Raw genomic sequence first — 17,246 nt, forward strand, 5'->3', positions numbered from 1 at the left:
AACTCCTATTTTAAAAAATAGAAAAATATGGAAAATATTTACTGAAGTAAATTATGAAAATCTAGATCAGTGCAATGTGAATTACAACAGTAATTCAGTTATTTTTCTAGTTAAAGGCATTAGTTCAGTAAATTTTCATGTTATTGCAGTGTAATGTGATTCAGCCTTACTCACATGATGACTTTCTTATTTGGGACATGCTAGTGTGAACATTTAGAAGTGCAAATCCATGCTATCCAAATGAAATGTAAGAATTGGGGGGGTGGGAAGAGGTGAAACAAGTAATATATCAGAAAAAATAACAAAGCTGATTGTCACATTTTGAAAATATTGTTTTAGCATGTATGCATTTAAAATTATAATAAATACAAAATTTAGTAAACTTATAAACACTATAAAAATTTGTAGTTTTTAACTTACAAATCCAACATGTGCATTTAGACATCTGAACAGTAGCTTACAGAACACATTCTGAAGGCAAACACCACCACAGTAGTATATAGGCCTGTTCTCTCCTCACATGCATTTCGCTTTAAAGAAACTTCTCTGCCAGCCTAATCTGAAATACAAACATCTTCAACGGTTATGACCATCAAGGATTTTAAGCCACTTATTCTGTTTTCTTTGTCTGTCTTTTCTTAACACCATCACAGTGTTGTTCAGAAGACTGGTCACAGACTGAAGAGCCATTGGAAGAGGCAGCACCTTCACCCTTCACTTTGGATGGTGTCTTTTGCAAGCCAAAGAACATATGGCCTAATGCAGCCTCAAAGGGAGCAAATGGAGAAGTTGCAGATCTTGTCAACATCATTGTTACCTATGAAGAACAAGGATCAAATTATAATAAAAGTTTTAATGACTTCACAGCAATTGAAAACAAGTTCAAAGCTGAATGCATATATGGCATTTCTAACTTTCCACACAAGCATGAGGCCATGGCACCAAGAACAAAAATAAGTTCATTTTAGCTTGAATTGATCAAAGAATGCTTTTCTTTCTGACCTACGCTTTTTATGCAGCTATACATAATGCGCACAAAAAACTTTCTATGTAATTTTACTAAAATAATCTTAAGAGTAAACCACCCTTAATGTTGTACAACTGTGAAGAGCAACTTTTGTGTGTAAGATCTGTACCTTGTTCAAACTGAAAAACTGTCAACACAGTGGTTACTTCCATTTAAATTGAAAGAATACAATGTGTAAGCAACTAAATACGTATGCACAGCCAGACTGTAGTTAGAATTCCAGACAGCCATACTCATTGCATAAAGATGACAGATTTAGGTGGAAATTATTTAGAATTTAGAATCAGAATAGAAAAAAAGTGGTTTGCAGATCCAGGTACTGGACAAGTTTATATTGCAACAGTTTCTAGTTTTCAAAGACATTACAAGTTTCTAAAACAAGACACTACTACATGACTATGCCAGATCCAAAACTGGTTTTTTTATTAGTTAAGTGGATGCTCAAGTTCCTGATTGTTAGTATGACCATCAGTTTAAGAATGTAGTCACTTCAGTGCGGCCTGACAGCCAGCTTCTGAAGACAGCTGTAATTTCTCACTTCTAGAATAACATTCTGTTCCTTCTCCATTCCCAACATCCCCAGTTCAACAATGCATTTATTGGTTTAGGTGGAGAATCATGAGCATCAGCTTGAAGTCTTGGCTACCTAAAGCAACTTCACTAGAATTAAACTTGTTAACTACTTCACAGAAAGCAGACTGGCAACCACCACTTTAAGACAGTCTCTAGTTTGTTCAACAGCAGCTCTGAAGCTCTTAAAATCACCAGACTTCTGCTAACACAGAGACTACGCTGTCTTATTAGCGAATAATCCTGAAGACAGGTGTCATCCTGGAAATAAACTAGACTGGAGGGATTAAAGGATTCAATAGAGAAGTAGTATCTATTTTATTATAAAAGTAGTTACAGCTACTTCAAAGTGGGTTTGATACACTTTATCTTCCTACCTAAACGCTTATGTTGCAAACACTTAAAGCTAGATGAGAACCTAGTTGGCTTGTTTTGCATACCCACCGATGACTGCCCAGGTACAAGGAAGGCATTAAGCAGCTAACAAAAATCAGAGAAGAGGAGAGTTTATTTCTACAAGCATAGGCTTTGTTTGAGATTATGGTCCTACAAGCCTGGCATATCAACTGTTGGGTGTCAAAATTCCTAATTTTTTTCACTTCCTTCCCCTCCTCCTCCCCGCCGCCCCCTTGAACAGTATCGTTAACAGAACAGGTCTTCTGCTCACGTATAGAAGACTGAACACAGGTTTAAGACTTCAGTGGGAGCTGGCCTTCCCATCCAGAAGCATGCATTCTAACTTGTGGTGGAATGGTTGAGGGCATACTTTTTGCTCTGAAATAATGAAATAAAATATTTTCTGTTACTCAGTTATTTGCAACACTTTCACATTCTTACCTTGGAGACAACAAGAAAGACCGTGTATAAAAACATGAGGTTGTGTCTTGCTATTGGCAAGTACTGGCTGTGTTGCAGGGTGAAAAGAACTGCTCCTATCAAAGTTACTTTCACAGGGCTAGAAATCAAACAAACAATGTTAATTTCTCTTCTCTACAGTGAATTTCTCTTCTCTGCCGTGGCCTGGAAAGCAATAAATTTTATTAGTGTGCAAAAAGAATTATTTCGGAATAGAACTAATCAATACTTGTGGTAACAGTGACAAGGTCCAAAACCTTGCTATAACTAAAATTTTCACTTTACATACTATTACTACACCTTCTGTCCATAATATGGACAAGCATCAAGTTCAGCACTACTTTACTGACCCAGCAAACTCATATTTGACCAATTCTCCTCAAATCAATGCCTCTATTCAGAGTCTATATGTCAGCTTGCTCCCCTTCTTCTTCTCCCAGTATATCTTACTGAACAGTTAAATCACAAAGCTTGCACTACTCGGACTAGACTTAAAAACGGGTTCTTCTCCTATACTCCAGGTGTTACTTCAAGAAGGTATTTGAGGTGCTGAAGAACAACACAGTCCAAGCCTCAGTCCACTGTGACACTCCAGCAGTAGGGCTGTAGTCAGCGTATACTTGACTTGAGCCAGGCCTATGTTACCAGGTTTTGTGAACACAGCTGTATTAACTTGAGACATGCAAAGATTGACATCTTCTAGCTATCTTCATTGTGGTGGTAAATCCCTTGGTGGGTATGCAGTCAAAAAACAAGAGAACTTCAGTCAGTTATCTAAAGTCATCTGAAGAGAGAGCACTAATATACTGCCTGAAAAATTCTGTGCATTTCTTAATCTGCATCTACATGTGACATGTACAGGTGGCATTCCTGTTACCACAGACCATCTAGTGTAGACACATTCTTCACTGTCTTTTCAGTAACTCAGAAATTTACTGCATCAACTTGCTGCTCAGGAAGTCCAAAAAACAGCTCTGTGCATACAGACATCTCATCAATTTGCAGAATGTTTTATCCGTTTAACTTTGTAACTTACTTCTATTTAATATTCTCAAGCTTTATATATTAAACAGAATTTTTAAAATCCTTTTTGAGTTATTTTGAGCCACATCCACCATGGAGAAGGAGAATATATGCAAGCGCTGCCACAGTCAGTAAGCACTGCTATAGTGTTGCACCTGTAAAGTGCAGTGTTATCTGGGGTTACAGTGCTATTATGGACAGTGACCTCTTCCTTCTGGAATTCTGCTTTGAAGACTGCTACTTAGGCACTGACAGAGGGAGAGAAATTCTAAATATCTGGAATTTCAGAAAAAGCCAACAACTAACATAAGCCGTAAAAAGTTGAAAAATTGCCAAAGGAAAAGCCACAAATTTCTCTTTTGTTATTCGGTTGCTAAGAGTGACTGCAGAAAAGAATATTACAATATTATTTCTAAAGACTTGAGAGTAACATGGGAAAAATCAAACAAATTTTAGGAAGTTACTACAGTGAGCTTATCTGGACTTACAACAGTAGCTTGTGACTTTCTTGTGTCTCAATTCAGATTTTACTGTACAGACTAAACCAGGAGCCATGTAATATTCCCGTTCTTTGCTTCTGCAAGAGAAGTAACATTTCCTATCTTGCAGTACATTTTTGCTATACTGAATAACTAATTTGCACCTTCTCCAGTAATTGATATCTATGGAGCAAAACAGTACTGGCAGAGAAAGTAAAAGTGACAATGCTCAAAGGAAGCCATCTTAGTGATGCTCAGAGCATGCACCAAAAAAGCAGACTTCACACGTATACTTCTGCTACCACTGTCCTTTCATTTTGGATAGAAGACCACGTCCCTGTAAGGCAAACTGAGTCAATACTGCTTTCCAGCAACTTCCTACTCATCACTCAATATTGCTTTCTGCCAAATAATTTTTGTTGACTCGTCTTCCCATTTGGCATTCTTGTTCTGTGAACCTAAAATGATTAAAACATCTGCTAAAATTACTGATGATCATCAACCAATCTTTCACAAGATACACACCAAAACAATGAGTACAAACATGTCCTACTGCTTTTTTTTTAGTCTGAACCACTAAAAGGGAGTGTTAACACAAGGAATTAGCAAAACAACAGTTAACATGTTGCAGTCTTTTTTAAAAACTTACTAGGACATCTTCAGTAGTTCATTGGTTTCAGGTTTCCACACTCCTCTCACCAGCTGCTCAAAGTTGGAAATTAGGCCACCACCAGCTCCTGAAATTGCAGAGATTTACGATTAGCCTCCACTGACTGCTACCGCTACTGCACAACATATTATTGCTTCCAGCAAAACTTGTTACGCCAGGTGCCAAATGTGGCACCCAAAGCTCAGACTTAAGGAGACTAATCCAATCTTTTAGACGTGCATGACTTGCGTGACCAACGTGAAACCTCTGAAGTTTAGCTACATAGCAAGAACCTCAGGTTCACCTTTATACAATAGCATCTGAATTGATGCTCTCATCACTACAAACAAATATCTGAACTGCCAAAGTAAATCTCCAGAGAGGCTTATATCATTCCATCCTTCCTTCATGTCATCACGTAAGTACAGAGAGTGTCTCTATAAACTATGAGGACCCTCTGCAACATAGCGGATATGTATTTTTACATTAAAAGAATACAAGATATAAGGAGGTGTTAGACACTCTGGCCAATGAGACTGATCTGTATTATAACCTGGGAAAAGAATACGTTAGATCATCACATTAACATGTCTTGTTTCCCAAAGCAGAAAAGAATCAAGTAAATAGAAACAAGAGCTGCACTACTACTTCCTGAAGTGGTTCTAATGTTGTGACTACAAATCCAGCTGCTAGAAAGGTAGCTTCCAGAGTCATACTCCAAACAGCAGGCAGGCAAGAAGGTTCATTCCTGTGTTTAAAATCAGCTAATGGTTACAACCAAAAAAGCTAAGAAAATGAGTTCTCTTTTTTAGCCACATGCAAGGAAAACAGCTCTGAGGAAATATGCTGTTGGAAAGTTTACTAATAGCACTGAAGCTACACGGTAGATCTATTTCTTTATTGCCATCAACTCCCCATCCTACAAGTCCTCACAAGACCTTCTGAAGGGATAAGATGAACTTCCCTCAAAGTTATTCAATGTCACCCTTAATCCAGGCACAAAAACTGCCGCACAGGCTTTTCCCTTGAGGAGGTAACAGACTGTATTAGGATCATATCCAGCACAGCAAGGAATGGTGCTACAGTTACGCTGAAGGGCTAGCCATTTAAATATCACTCCAAAACATCAAAATCAATCAGAATAAGATATTATGCATGTTACCTCTGGCCCAGCCCACAGCTACCATGACAAGCCAGGCGTCTTTGAAGTGACTGTCTGCATGTGCAATCCCAGCTGTTATCTTCCAAGTCCTAGTTACTTCTTTCATTCCTGCAACCAGAAGCCGAAGTGGCAGAAAGGCAAAGCACTGGTAGAATATGTCTTGCGGGCAGTAAAATATAAGATACCTGAAAATCATGAGAAAACCCATTAGCAACATTGAAAAGCTTTTGCTAAGGAATTCACTTTCTAATAATCTTTAAAGATATTTGTGGAATATGACTAGCAACGCATGATATACTACTGATAACTCATCTTGTGTGGTACACATACTGGAACAAACTTTAAGTGCTTTTGAGCATGTTTGAGCTCTTGGAACCAAAATCACCAAACATTATTTGAATTTTTTCTTACTGCCTCATTGTCGCAGAGAATAATCCATTAAAGTACATGAGAAACAGCTTTAAATTCCACCAACTGTTCTACAGCTTACATATCATGCTTTTATAATTCACATTATTAAATTAGTGTCTGACTGACTTTGTGTGGTTTGGTTTTTTGTGGGTTTTTTTTTGTTTGGTTGGGTTTTTTTGTTGTTTTGGGGGGTTTTTTAATAGGATTACAACAGGGTGATAAATTACATGCTGACACCATGCTTTCATACTAATAGGTACATTGAATTATATAATTTCAGCAAGAATGCCTCCACTAGTTCGTGTCATGCCTGACGAAATGAACAGCTATTTTCAAACACATTTCACATCTTAATAACCACCAATTCTATCTTTTCCAGCTTGTCAATTACAAGCACATTTCTTTTCTCAAAGCGCTGAAAGCACAGTACTCAAAATGTAATAATATCATTTATCAACTTATTTTTAAAACGGAATAAAGTTAAAGATGGCTAACAATGAAATCCTAAGCTGACAGTAAATTTTAAAAGATTAGATTATGCGATGTTTTACTGTATTCCTTCAATCATAAACAAAATTCAGCACTTACAAAGACATTCAAGGTCTCAAAAAAATAATCAAGATTAAGTATCGATTATTTCAACACAGGAATAAGAGAGTAAAAGCAGAGAAAACCTTTAAAGGGTGGGAAGGGTACTTTTTCATTTTCTTAAAAAAAAAAAAGAAAAGAAAGATACTTGCTTGTTGGTTTAGGCTTCTGAGCTCAATCCTGTCTACAAAGAATTCCTAAGGCTGTATCCCTCTCCTGTTTACTCAGGCTGCAATGCAGAGATGCACCTCTTGTATCTAGTTTACCTCATTAAAACTACTAGCAGACATCACAACTAGAAAGAGTCATGCTTCATGGTTAGCGATTTGAAATCAGGACAGCACTTGGGTTTTCGGTGGGTTTGGTTTTGTTTGGGTTTTTTTTTGGGGGGGGGGGGGGGGGGAAGGGCTGTGGGAAGCAGCTTGTCCTTTACAGCCTAATGCCAGGAAGCTTCCTCCCTAGAAAGGCAAAGTTTAGTTGAAGTCCTGTCGTAGTTATATGTTTTCTTTTTCTGCAATGGATATAGTACCTTGCCACTGCAAACTTCTAAAGCTTCTTCACTTAAAGACCTCCCAGAGTGCAGTATGCAATAGCCTATTATTCACATACAAGAAAGTTATTGGAATTTACATTAATAGCTAACTACTGCTCTGTTAGGTCTTAGCTTTACTTTTGAACTACTTATATTCTTCCTTTTTCTCCCACTGTAAAGTCAATTGCCTTTGTATTCAACTAAGCTTCAGTTGATACGTAGTCAAAGGCGTATAGAAAGCATGTATTTTAATGGCTAATGCATTTAAGCCATCTAGTCAACAGAGAGCACTAACTAGAATTTACAATTGCAGAACGTGGGCTTAGGACCCTGAGGCACAGACAACTGGATGGAACCTAGCCTTGCAGTCCAATCACAGCATTTTTTCCTGTAATTTCTGCTAGCTTGCTAACAGTAGGTGTCACTGTCCTACAGACTATTTAAGAGCATTTCTCAAGCATAGCACAACCCCTTTTGTTTTCCAGTTTTTAAGTATGGCTTGGGGAATTTTGTTTCACATGATTCGGGACTGAGAATTAAAGTAATTATACTCATGAAGAGAGAACTTTGTAAAACTAGAAGCTTAAAAGGTTTCATAACATTCATAGCTCCTCTTTAAATACTCATTTTATTTGTGCACAGCAAATCACATTTGACTATGTTAAGTTCAACAGAAATCATATTCTGTTTACGTGTACTCCTAACTCATGTCATTTGTTAAAAAAAGTAGTCATGTTGCCTGCATCAGACTACTATGAACCATAAGCAGATTCTATGAGCTTTGTTAATACTGCACTATTTATTACACATTATTCATTTCACCAATTTGCCTAAATGAAATCTGTCATCTTCCACTGCAAAAGGAAGACCAGAAGACTAATATATAGATATACACAGACAGATACACACACTTTCACTGTAAGAATTTGCAATTATAAAACCTAAGGGGCTACAAGAAACAGATACTAAAGGATTTCAAGCAGATAACACTCTTCTAAGATAGGAATTGAGATTTTTAAATTCAAAAACCCACTGGTCCTCACAAATTTTGTTAAGTTTGAAGGTTTCTTCAAAGATCACTTTTTGGAACAAAATAACTCCACTGGAAGGTCATATTTATATGAAAATAACTCCTGTGCTTTTTTTGAATTCCAAAACAGGCCAAATTGCTGCCTCATTCACATACCTGACTTCCCATTCAGCTCTCTACTGTCTTCCACTACAACGCCCATTCACATTTCGGAGTGGGCAAAATATAGAAAAAAAATACGTCGGGAAGCAGAAGCAAGAGGAGAGGAAATAAGACCTGTGTCGCAGATCCCTAATTTGAGAAAAGTAAAAAAATTTTACATTAGCCAGGTCCCAGTCTTCAGGTGCTACTGCTAAAAAAAAACTAGACTGTGTTTATGACTTACCTAGATCCAGAAAAGCAGTAGCTGAAGTCCACTTTATTCCAAGATAATGTTTTCAGCTGTTTGACCAGGAATACTATAAAAATCTAAGGCAAGTCTAGTCCAATGACTGAGCACTCTGTTATACAGCAGCCCATAACAGTTACTCTCTTATGCATTTTACTCCTACAGAACAGATCATAACACCTATTTTGCTGCAGTGACTTTCTGGATGAAGAGACAGCATCCAAATCCATAACATGTTTAAGTGAAGCTTCTGATATACATGGAAGCTTGATGATATAATATCAGTTTACAAGGTATAACTTCCTCAGAACCAATACTACTCATCTAACTCAGTTGTGGCTGCTTACCAGACTGTAGATGCCAGTAGAATATTTGTGCCCTTTGCAAGAAATGCTACTGGAGGTTCTGCAAGCATCAACGAAGACAAAACTGAACCACCAAAGCAATAAAGCATAGCACTAAACCAGCAGGCAACTGGACTTCGGACTGACACTTCCACAGCTCCTGAAACAAAGGGAAAAGATGCATAAACAGAAATAAACATTTGAGAATCACATCATGTTTTAAAAGTCAGTATTTTTAAAACTTCAGTCCAACTTTGTTACTTTAGGTAATGAAAAATCCTGCAGAAATCTGCAGGCTTTCACAGGAAAAGTCTTCAGAAATACACTGACTTAAGTATATGCCATCTAAATAAAAGTGAAAGACTGGCGTTGTGTTCTGTGAAGATCTTTTGTGGGTTGCTTTATTATAATTACTTGGCTACCAAGAAGATAAAGCTTTCAGAGCATGGCTGACAGGTCCATAATAATAACAACCTGGCACAGGTATACAGTTGCTTTCAAATTTGTATTAAAAATACACAAGTGGCTTTGCTGACCTAAACAGGATTGGTGTTAGTAACTTTCTGGGTGTTATTCCACAAATTCCATTTCTGCTTTTGAATGTTCATGAATTCAAGGTCATTGATTTCCTTTTTCCTCATAATGCCTCGCTCAATATGTTTGTTGACCAAAGTGAAAGTAGTATCCAAAACAAATATAAATATTTTCACCTGCAATCCTGAACAGAGAAAGAAAGGTTACCTGAAGCCTAAATAATAAATGTAACTTTCCTTTGTTATTAAAAGATTCACAGTTTGGTTTGTTATCTTTAAAATTAATTACCCCTTTTAAATTGCAATTGAACTACACCAAAAGAATATTCAATATAAAAAGATTGTGCTGAAGGTAATGGGAAGTGCCTACCAGTTTCAGGAGAAAACAACACTTTATCAAAGCCAGAAATATCTTCAAGTAGTTGTTTTGACTATTTCTTTCCACTTCAAAAATCCTATGTTGCCAAAGCTTCCCCTTTACACAGGTGCAGAGCTCTGTTTGCCTGAACTAGTTTCATTTTCCACAGTCCAAAGGCTGAAGTTCACAAAAGCAGAGCTGAAACCTAGTGTCTGCCCCAAAAATGAAATTTGACGTATGTTCCCAATTCAGAGGAAAAGCTTTTGTTTTTTCAGGCATTTCTGTGGGAAAAGAAGCTTCTTACTCAAGATGAGAAGCTCAAATGTATCAAAGAATACAGTACTCTCAAAACAATTCACTTCATACAAAAGAATTAACAAGATTGTTCCAGTTTTAGCGCTGGCACAGCTATCACCTAGTGAAGCACTGTCTAAATTCCTATGTAACAGCCAATTTATAAAAGTGAGCACTCCTAAGTATTACAGAATATCTGAATATAAAATAATATCTCATTTTTTTTAACTGTTGTGTAATTTATTTTCCATACTGCAGTACCTGGTGCTCCATGTTAGTTATGCTCAGCTTTGTTACTGCATATTACCACTTCTCCAAAGCAGCTATTAATTACGTTTGTGTGCATAAAATTAACAGGAGAAAATTCTAAAGTCTGCCAATGTACTTAACAGCAAAAGTAAAAATATAAGGTGGGCCATTATCCAGATCCCATATAACTGAATGTGGACCTATTTTCACCAAGATATTTGAAAAGGGTACGACACTTGTGGAATATTAGTGGTTTGTGCTTACCACATTGAGGTTTCCTCGAGTAAAAAAAAAACAACCAAAAAACCCACACCAAACTAAAAATGCTGACAGCCACTGCATTCAGAAAAAAACCCACAAAAATTATATTAAGTAGACATGCACTGGTCCAGAACAACTACAGTAGCTTCCTTCTCACATGTAATTATTCCCTTGTTTGATGACACAGCTGCATTACAATTACTACTGCACACGTACTTTAGCACTACAGGACTTAATTCCTTTTATTGCACAATAAGAAAGAGAATATCCTACCCCCATGTTTGGTAGTACTCTCTCTGTTGAGCAGCTCCACTATATGCTGCTGTGGCATTATAGCACAAAGTGAGCGTATTGAGAAGAAACATCCCAAACTTTACAGGACAATGAGCTAACAGAGGCAGCCAGTGTAAATCACAAATCACAAGGGACCATGTGTTGGAACCACGGACTACTGCTAATAGATCAGCTGTTGTGTTACACACAAGCTTTTAACTCCTGGACAGATGTAATACAGGATGCAATCTGCACAGTAAGCTTGGAGCAAGACCAGTAACAACATCATGACAGGAGGTTCCACATCCAAGAACTGTCAACCTCCAGACCAGGTTTTAAAAAAAAATCAATCTTACACTTTAGACATCCATTGTTGGGTGGGTATGCACCAACCTCTCACTAGCATGAAGCTTCTCACCCTGCATTAGCAGAGAATTAATAATCTCAACATCTTGCTGGTGGCCTTCATCAGAGTATCAACCTACTTCCTCCCTCCCCACAAAATGCAGCATGACTGAGAGCTAGCTAACTGAAACTCAGCTGTTTCTTCACTTCACCAGCTGTTCTAACATAACAAAATGAAACCATTCCAGGTGCTGTGTCTTTGAATTTAACACACTGTATTTTATTTTTCACGCACACAGACATTGACTGCAATTAATGAAACACAGCTAGTAACAACTAGTTTTAAAGAAAAAATGGAATATTTTCATGTATCAGGTTTGAAAAGATTTAAATTGATTTCTATTGCACATTCGACAAAATTTCCAATTCAATTTGCCTTCTCTTCTACACACTTAGAGAAAACATTTTGATGATTTTTCAACTCCTATACTAAATGCCAGAGTAAAAAAATAAAATTCAATGAAATGTTGAAATTGTTTTAAAATTATTTAGCTATCTGTTCTGTTTTCAAATCCATTCCCCTGCCTTTCAGTAATCACTGTTTCTCCACTCCACTCTCCATTCCCCCACAACTAGCAGCAAGTGGTTTCCAGTTTTGAGGACACATACAGGAATTACTATTATTATTACCAGATTGCCCTCTATAAGCAAGCTCTACAACAAAGCATGTAAATTTCTTATTTAAGCTATTACATGTAAAAGGACAAGAGATTGGAAACTCAACTGGACTTCAAGATTTTTCTGTTGGTCAACATTAGAATTTTCTTGGCTGAAACACCAGTAGTTATCAATTCATATCTGCTTTCTAACAAGCAATATACCCAACATGGAAGACAATGAGGAAAAAAATGCTGATAGTAATTTAAAGTTCATCTTAGCATTGCTACCAAAATTATGACTGGGATGTAACCTTTCAGAAAACAAACTCAATTTTAAGTGAGTCACATGTTTTTAAACAAGTGGTCATTTATATTTGTCCTCTGATGCATCCTGTAAAACTAATGAGGCATCATACAACCATGCAAAATATGATCTGCCAAAAGGCCACTAGTCCTGCAAATGCTATACTTTAGAAAGTAAAGAGAAGGTTTCAAAACATGAGTATTTCTTCATACAGTTTTAAACATTGTTTCTAGACAATAGTAATAAAAAAACCTTTGCCAGCAAACTATTTCTGTCAGTAGGGTAAGATCTACTTTAATCTTTCCAACACGTTCCAAATAGGCAATCAGAAATACATACTACATACACATCTAAAGAGCAATCCAGAAGGATTTGTAGGAGTTTTTCTAGCACCCTTATTCAACTATATATAATAGCATCAATTAAGCTAAAGGATTTCTAGATTCAGATTTAATTTAGCAAAACTATGACAAAAAATTAGTTCTCTTCGAATCACCAGAAATATGTCATAGAAAATTTGTAAGAACAAACCCAACACGTTCCTGCCAAATATGACACAGCCTCAACACCTTTTGCTGTCCCTCCACCCCCAAAAAATAAAATTGCTGTTTCTACTCTGACTGGAGTTACAAATGAGGAACTCCTAAGCAATGCCAAACACACTAACCTAGAACTCTTAGTTTAAAACATGAGGAAGGCAGCATGTTGGTTGTCACTGCTGTAGTTCACCAACACTCACAAGTGAGCAAGAAAATCTAGCTAGAAGGATTAGAAAAGTCCCAGTGAGTGTGCACCCATCCATGATACAAATATCCACACTGAATCTGATTTTAAGCAGTGGGAGGTGTGTGGTATTTTAATGAGAGTGGTCTGGGATAAAACAAACACAGGTCTGACTTTACTTCTTATATACTTCTTGTACCACCAGCCACTTAAGGTTACCCACTTATTCCTCTGTGAAATATAGCTACTGTTTTAAGTTTCCAAAAAGATATAGTAATGCCTAGAGAATATTAATCAATTATATCCATCCTGAGTATTTTTAATGACTGCTATTTCAGTTATGATTTAATATTCAGTTTAAACTGCTTGCAAGTGAGCAACAGACCAGCATGCAGTCACCTGAATTACAGTTATTAATTAAAAGTATTAGAGGACAGTCAAGAGTTCTGAACTTTCCAGCTACTAAACTAAGAAGGAAAAAAAAATATCAGCACGGATCTGACCAGACTTCTGACAGCACTTCTACTGTCCAGAAGTGCTTTCTCACTAAAGCTATGCTGATAGTAGCAAAGAGAGACTCCTCTTCACCCTGCTCTTTGTGTCCATTGCAGAGGAAAGTTTAAAGCTAGTGCCTGATAACGTCAAATACCTTTAGACAAAACTCCCTTTTTTAATGGAACAATTGTATTACACAATGCCACAAGTCAGCAACCAGAAACAATTTTAGCAGTAGTAACAAAATTGTGTGAAGATGCTAGCATACATAAGCATTTTATATCAGTCTTCACACAGTCTACTAAGTGCACTTACTCAGCAAGAAATAAAAATTCACCTTGACACATTCAAGAAGGGACCAAAGAACAAGGTCTCACTAAAGGCACAGAGCCTTAAAAATTTAAGTAAGCAGAGGCTCTCAAAGCTGCAGTATAATCCTGAAAGCTAGCTTAGCTTCCTACTCAGTTATCAGCTGGGATGCACAGTTACTGTAACTGTCCAAAGCCACACCCAAGTAGTTATTCTAAACCTGAAAGCAAGGCTAGTCTCTACATTTGTGACAACTGAAAACTAGGCTTGGGATTAACAACCATAGTGCAAAACATTTTCTAGAAAAGAGCACGTAGAGATTGAAGTGTCATTACATGCACTCAAACAAAATCCATAATCTTGGTACTGGGAGTGAAAAGCTTTCCTTACTTAATTTTACAATCTATGGGTATGTGAAAAGTCACTAGCACACAGCCTGCCCATTAGATTCCCAGGCTATGCTTCCTAGAAGATAGAATTGCCTTAACAGCTTCCTGCATATCCAGGGTGAAGGATATAAACCCATGAGTTCAGCAGCTCTCCTCTCACCTCTCAGATGTGACACTGGACAGCAAGTCATTGGGACTGTGATCGGCATTCCTTCCCTGCATGCAGAAACCTAACTTCAGGGGGTTCAGTCCTCTTAAGGCTTTTAAAATCTCAAACTGCAAAAAGTTTTTCAACAAAACTCCTGGCTGATTTCACTAGCGTCTCTAGTTCTGAGAAAGCAAGAAAAGTTTGGCTGGGCGCTTCCTGTGTGATTTCTGCAGCCTATTAGACATTGTTCGTTGACAGACAAATGACGACTCCAGACAGTCTTACTTGCACGCTTAGGGACTAACAGAGAACATCTGTATTTTGATGCAAACACAGGGCCCGGCAGCGGCAAAGCGGGGAGAGGCACACCACTGCCCACAGATCCCAGCACCACTGGGCCACAGGTCTGTGCAACGCTTCAGCGTAAAAGCTGAAACTTTTGCTCACAGGGCTCTCGCTTCAGAAGCTGCAAGGAGCGCTGAACAAACCTCTTGCTACACCAAACGAAACACAAACCACCTGAGATTTTGTGAGAGTACACACGGGAACTTGTCGTCATTAAAAACAAATAAAATCCAAAAAAAGTGGGGAAAAAACCCCAACGCTCTAGCATTTTGCAGGCGCCTCTAGGGAAAAGACCCCGGAGATGCTCTAACATCCCGGCCCGGGCGAGACACCTGCAGCTCCGGTAGAGATCCAGCAACAAAACCCAGGCAAACGCAGGTCCCCCCGGGCACCGCCCGGCACCCCTCGGCCCAGACCCTCTCCCGGCACCCCGGCTCTCCTCAGGCACCCCACGCCATGTTGCGCGGCGGCCACCCTTGCACGGCTGGGGCGGCCGACGGCAGGGAGCTCCCCGGACCCCGCCTCTGCCGCGGCCTGGCAGGGGACGGAGGACACGGTGGGGGGAACACGGCGACACGAGGGAGGGACGGGGAAACACGGGGGGGGTAACGAGAGGGGAACATAAGGGAGGGGCTCCGTCCCGACCCGCTAACCGCCCCGCTTACCCCGCTGCTCCTTCAGCGCCATGACGGATGCCACATAGTGCGCCAGGTCGAAGAAAGGGAACATAGGCAACCGAGAGAAGAGCAGCGGCACCTGCCACAACTCCATGGCCGGGTGGAGGCGGGACGGAAGACCGGGAAGCGACTGCCCGGCGCGGCGGGCGCCCCAGCGGAAGCTTGGCCCCTGCCGGCCTCCGTCAGCGGCGGGGCGGGGCGGTCGGCTCTGTTCAGGCGGCAGCGGGCTGGTAAGGGAGGTCGCTAGGGATACGCAGCTGCTCTTCCTGACGGCCGTAGCGCGCAGGGCTTCTCCTTGCGCGTTGCCTGTCCGTTAGTCCGGCTGAGCCTGGCCGGGCCAGCCCCCCTCACCCCCCAGGCCCTGAGAGGTGCTCCCGCTGTCGCACCTACTCGGGGGCAGTTGGGTGACCCCGGCAAGGGCCGGGGCGGCTTGTGAAAGCCCTGAGCTCTTTGTCCGAACCGCCTTGGGCCGCGGCCATGCCGTTCCCGGTGGGTAGGAGCAGAATGTTCTTGCGGGAGGGGGATCGGCGCCGGCTGCTGCGAGGTGTTCCCCCTCAACGCGTGTCCTGGCAGCCTTGAACACAGCAGACGGCTGATTCTCTTCTCCTTTATAGCCGTATTTTGCCCATCTGAACACAACATCTCTATGTGTCTTTTGTTTGCTTTTTATACAAAATTCTGATAGGCTTGGTTCATGATCAGCTTGAGATTGGTTGTGGTCCCCAGAGTCTTTTCTACACTTGTGCTTATTCCCTGTCATACATGGCTGCAGCTGGCTGTTCTTATGCACAGGTCACTACACTTACCAGCTGTGATACCTTACCTTTATCCCTTTTTTCCTTTTTCTTCTTTTTTTTTTTTTTCTCCTGTAGAATATTTCTTCAGTTCTTCAAGAGTATTTAGGATTACCAACATGGATGCTCCATTGTGGTCTTTCCCAGGTTGATGTCATCTGGCTATCACCTGCCTAATAATAACTGAGGGTATTAATGTATGTCAGATCCTAGTCAGACCTCAGCAGAAATCCTTTTAGTACATCTTCACGTCTATTTTGGTAGTGAAGGCCATTGTTAACTGTTTTGTCTTCTTTATTCCACCAGACTGCTAACTTGCAATAGAAGGAAATGACGTTGACATAACACTGTTCTTGATTGACCCATGTGAGGGGTTGTTGGTCTCCTTATTTTTCCCAGCATATTAACTACTTTTTTTTTTTTTCCTGGGATGAAAGTTAAGTTTACTTGTTTCTGAGTCTTTGGCTGTTTTTCCTACTAAAGAAAGGCACCATATTTGCCTTTTTGCATTAAATTTCCACAAGCTGGTGAAAAGAACTGTTAATGGCTCTTAAAATTTGCACACTGTGTGGTGAAGTTAATCAAACGAAGTAGTGTGAAAACATATGATTTCCACCCGTGCTCTTAAACTTGTTCTTTGCCTAGTGAGAACTAATTTCAGGAAATAACTGGAATAACTGTAGGATCATTTTTGGGAAAAGGTTTATGCAAGGAAAGATAGCAAACACCTGAACTTGTCCCAGAATAATTTTACCTCACCATGACTAGTAAACTATTCTTTTCATTGATTTTCCTCTTACCAGTACCATATTCACAGAATAAGTTCTCCTTATTCTCAACGCCTCTTTCTGTTTGTCCAGTGACTTATCTTCCCCCTAGCACTTGTGCCATATACTTGTACTTGGTTTCCATTTTCTGGACATTTCCAGCCAGCATTTCATCTACATGAAGACCTTGTGATTTAGCCAAAGTATGTCTTACTAGTCCTATTATTAACATTTCTAATTCTTATTTCCTGTTGTGCTTATGTAC

At 39.4% G+C, this 17,246-nt stretch overlaps 1 protein-coding gene across 1 annotated transcript; it reads right to left on the reverse strand.

Moving 5' to 3' along the window:
* Nucleotides 1-311: 311 nt before the first annotated feature.
* TMEM38B (transmembrane protein 38B) lies at nucleotides 312-15,600 on the reverse strand. The gene is made up of 6 exons (XM_075740059.1): nucleotides 15,409-15,600; nucleotides 9,062-9,218; nucleotides 5,766-5,950; nucleotides 4,604-4,691; nucleotides 2,435-2,552; nucleotides 312-817 (listed from the first exon to the last, which is right to left on the reverse strand). Exons 1-6 carry the CDS (start codon nucleotides 15,512-15,514, stop codon nucleotides 611-613), a joined length of 861 nt encoding a protein of 286 aa, XP_075596174.1. The 5' UTR covers nucleotides 15,515-15,600; the 3' UTR covers nucleotides 312-610.
* Between the last annotated feature and the right edge of the window lie 1,646 nt (nucleotides 15,601-17,246).

The sequence above is a fragment of the Balearica regulorum genome, chromosome Z (assembly GCF_011004875.1).
Source record: "Balearica regulorum gibbericeps isolate bBalReg1 chromosome Z, bBalReg1.pri, whole genome shotgun sequence".
NCBI lineage: Eukaryota > Metazoa > Chordata > Aves > Gruiformes > Gruidae > Balearica > Balearica regulorum.

Excerpts from the sequence above, each read along its gene's own strand:
- TMEM38B (XM_075740059.1), bottom strand. The coding sequence starts at position 15,514 with ATGGAGTTGTGGCAGGTGCCGCTGCTCTTCTCTCGGTTGCCTATGTTC. Across the intron at positions 2,553-4,603 it reads GAACTACTGAAGATGTCCTA|CCCTGTGAAAGTAACTTTGA; the intron begins GTAAGTTTTTAA and ends TTTGATTTCTAG. Across the intron at positions 818-2,434 it reads TCTTTCTTGTTGTCTCCAAG|GTAACAATGATGTTGACAAG; the intron begins GTAAGAATGTGA and ends TGTTCTTCATAG.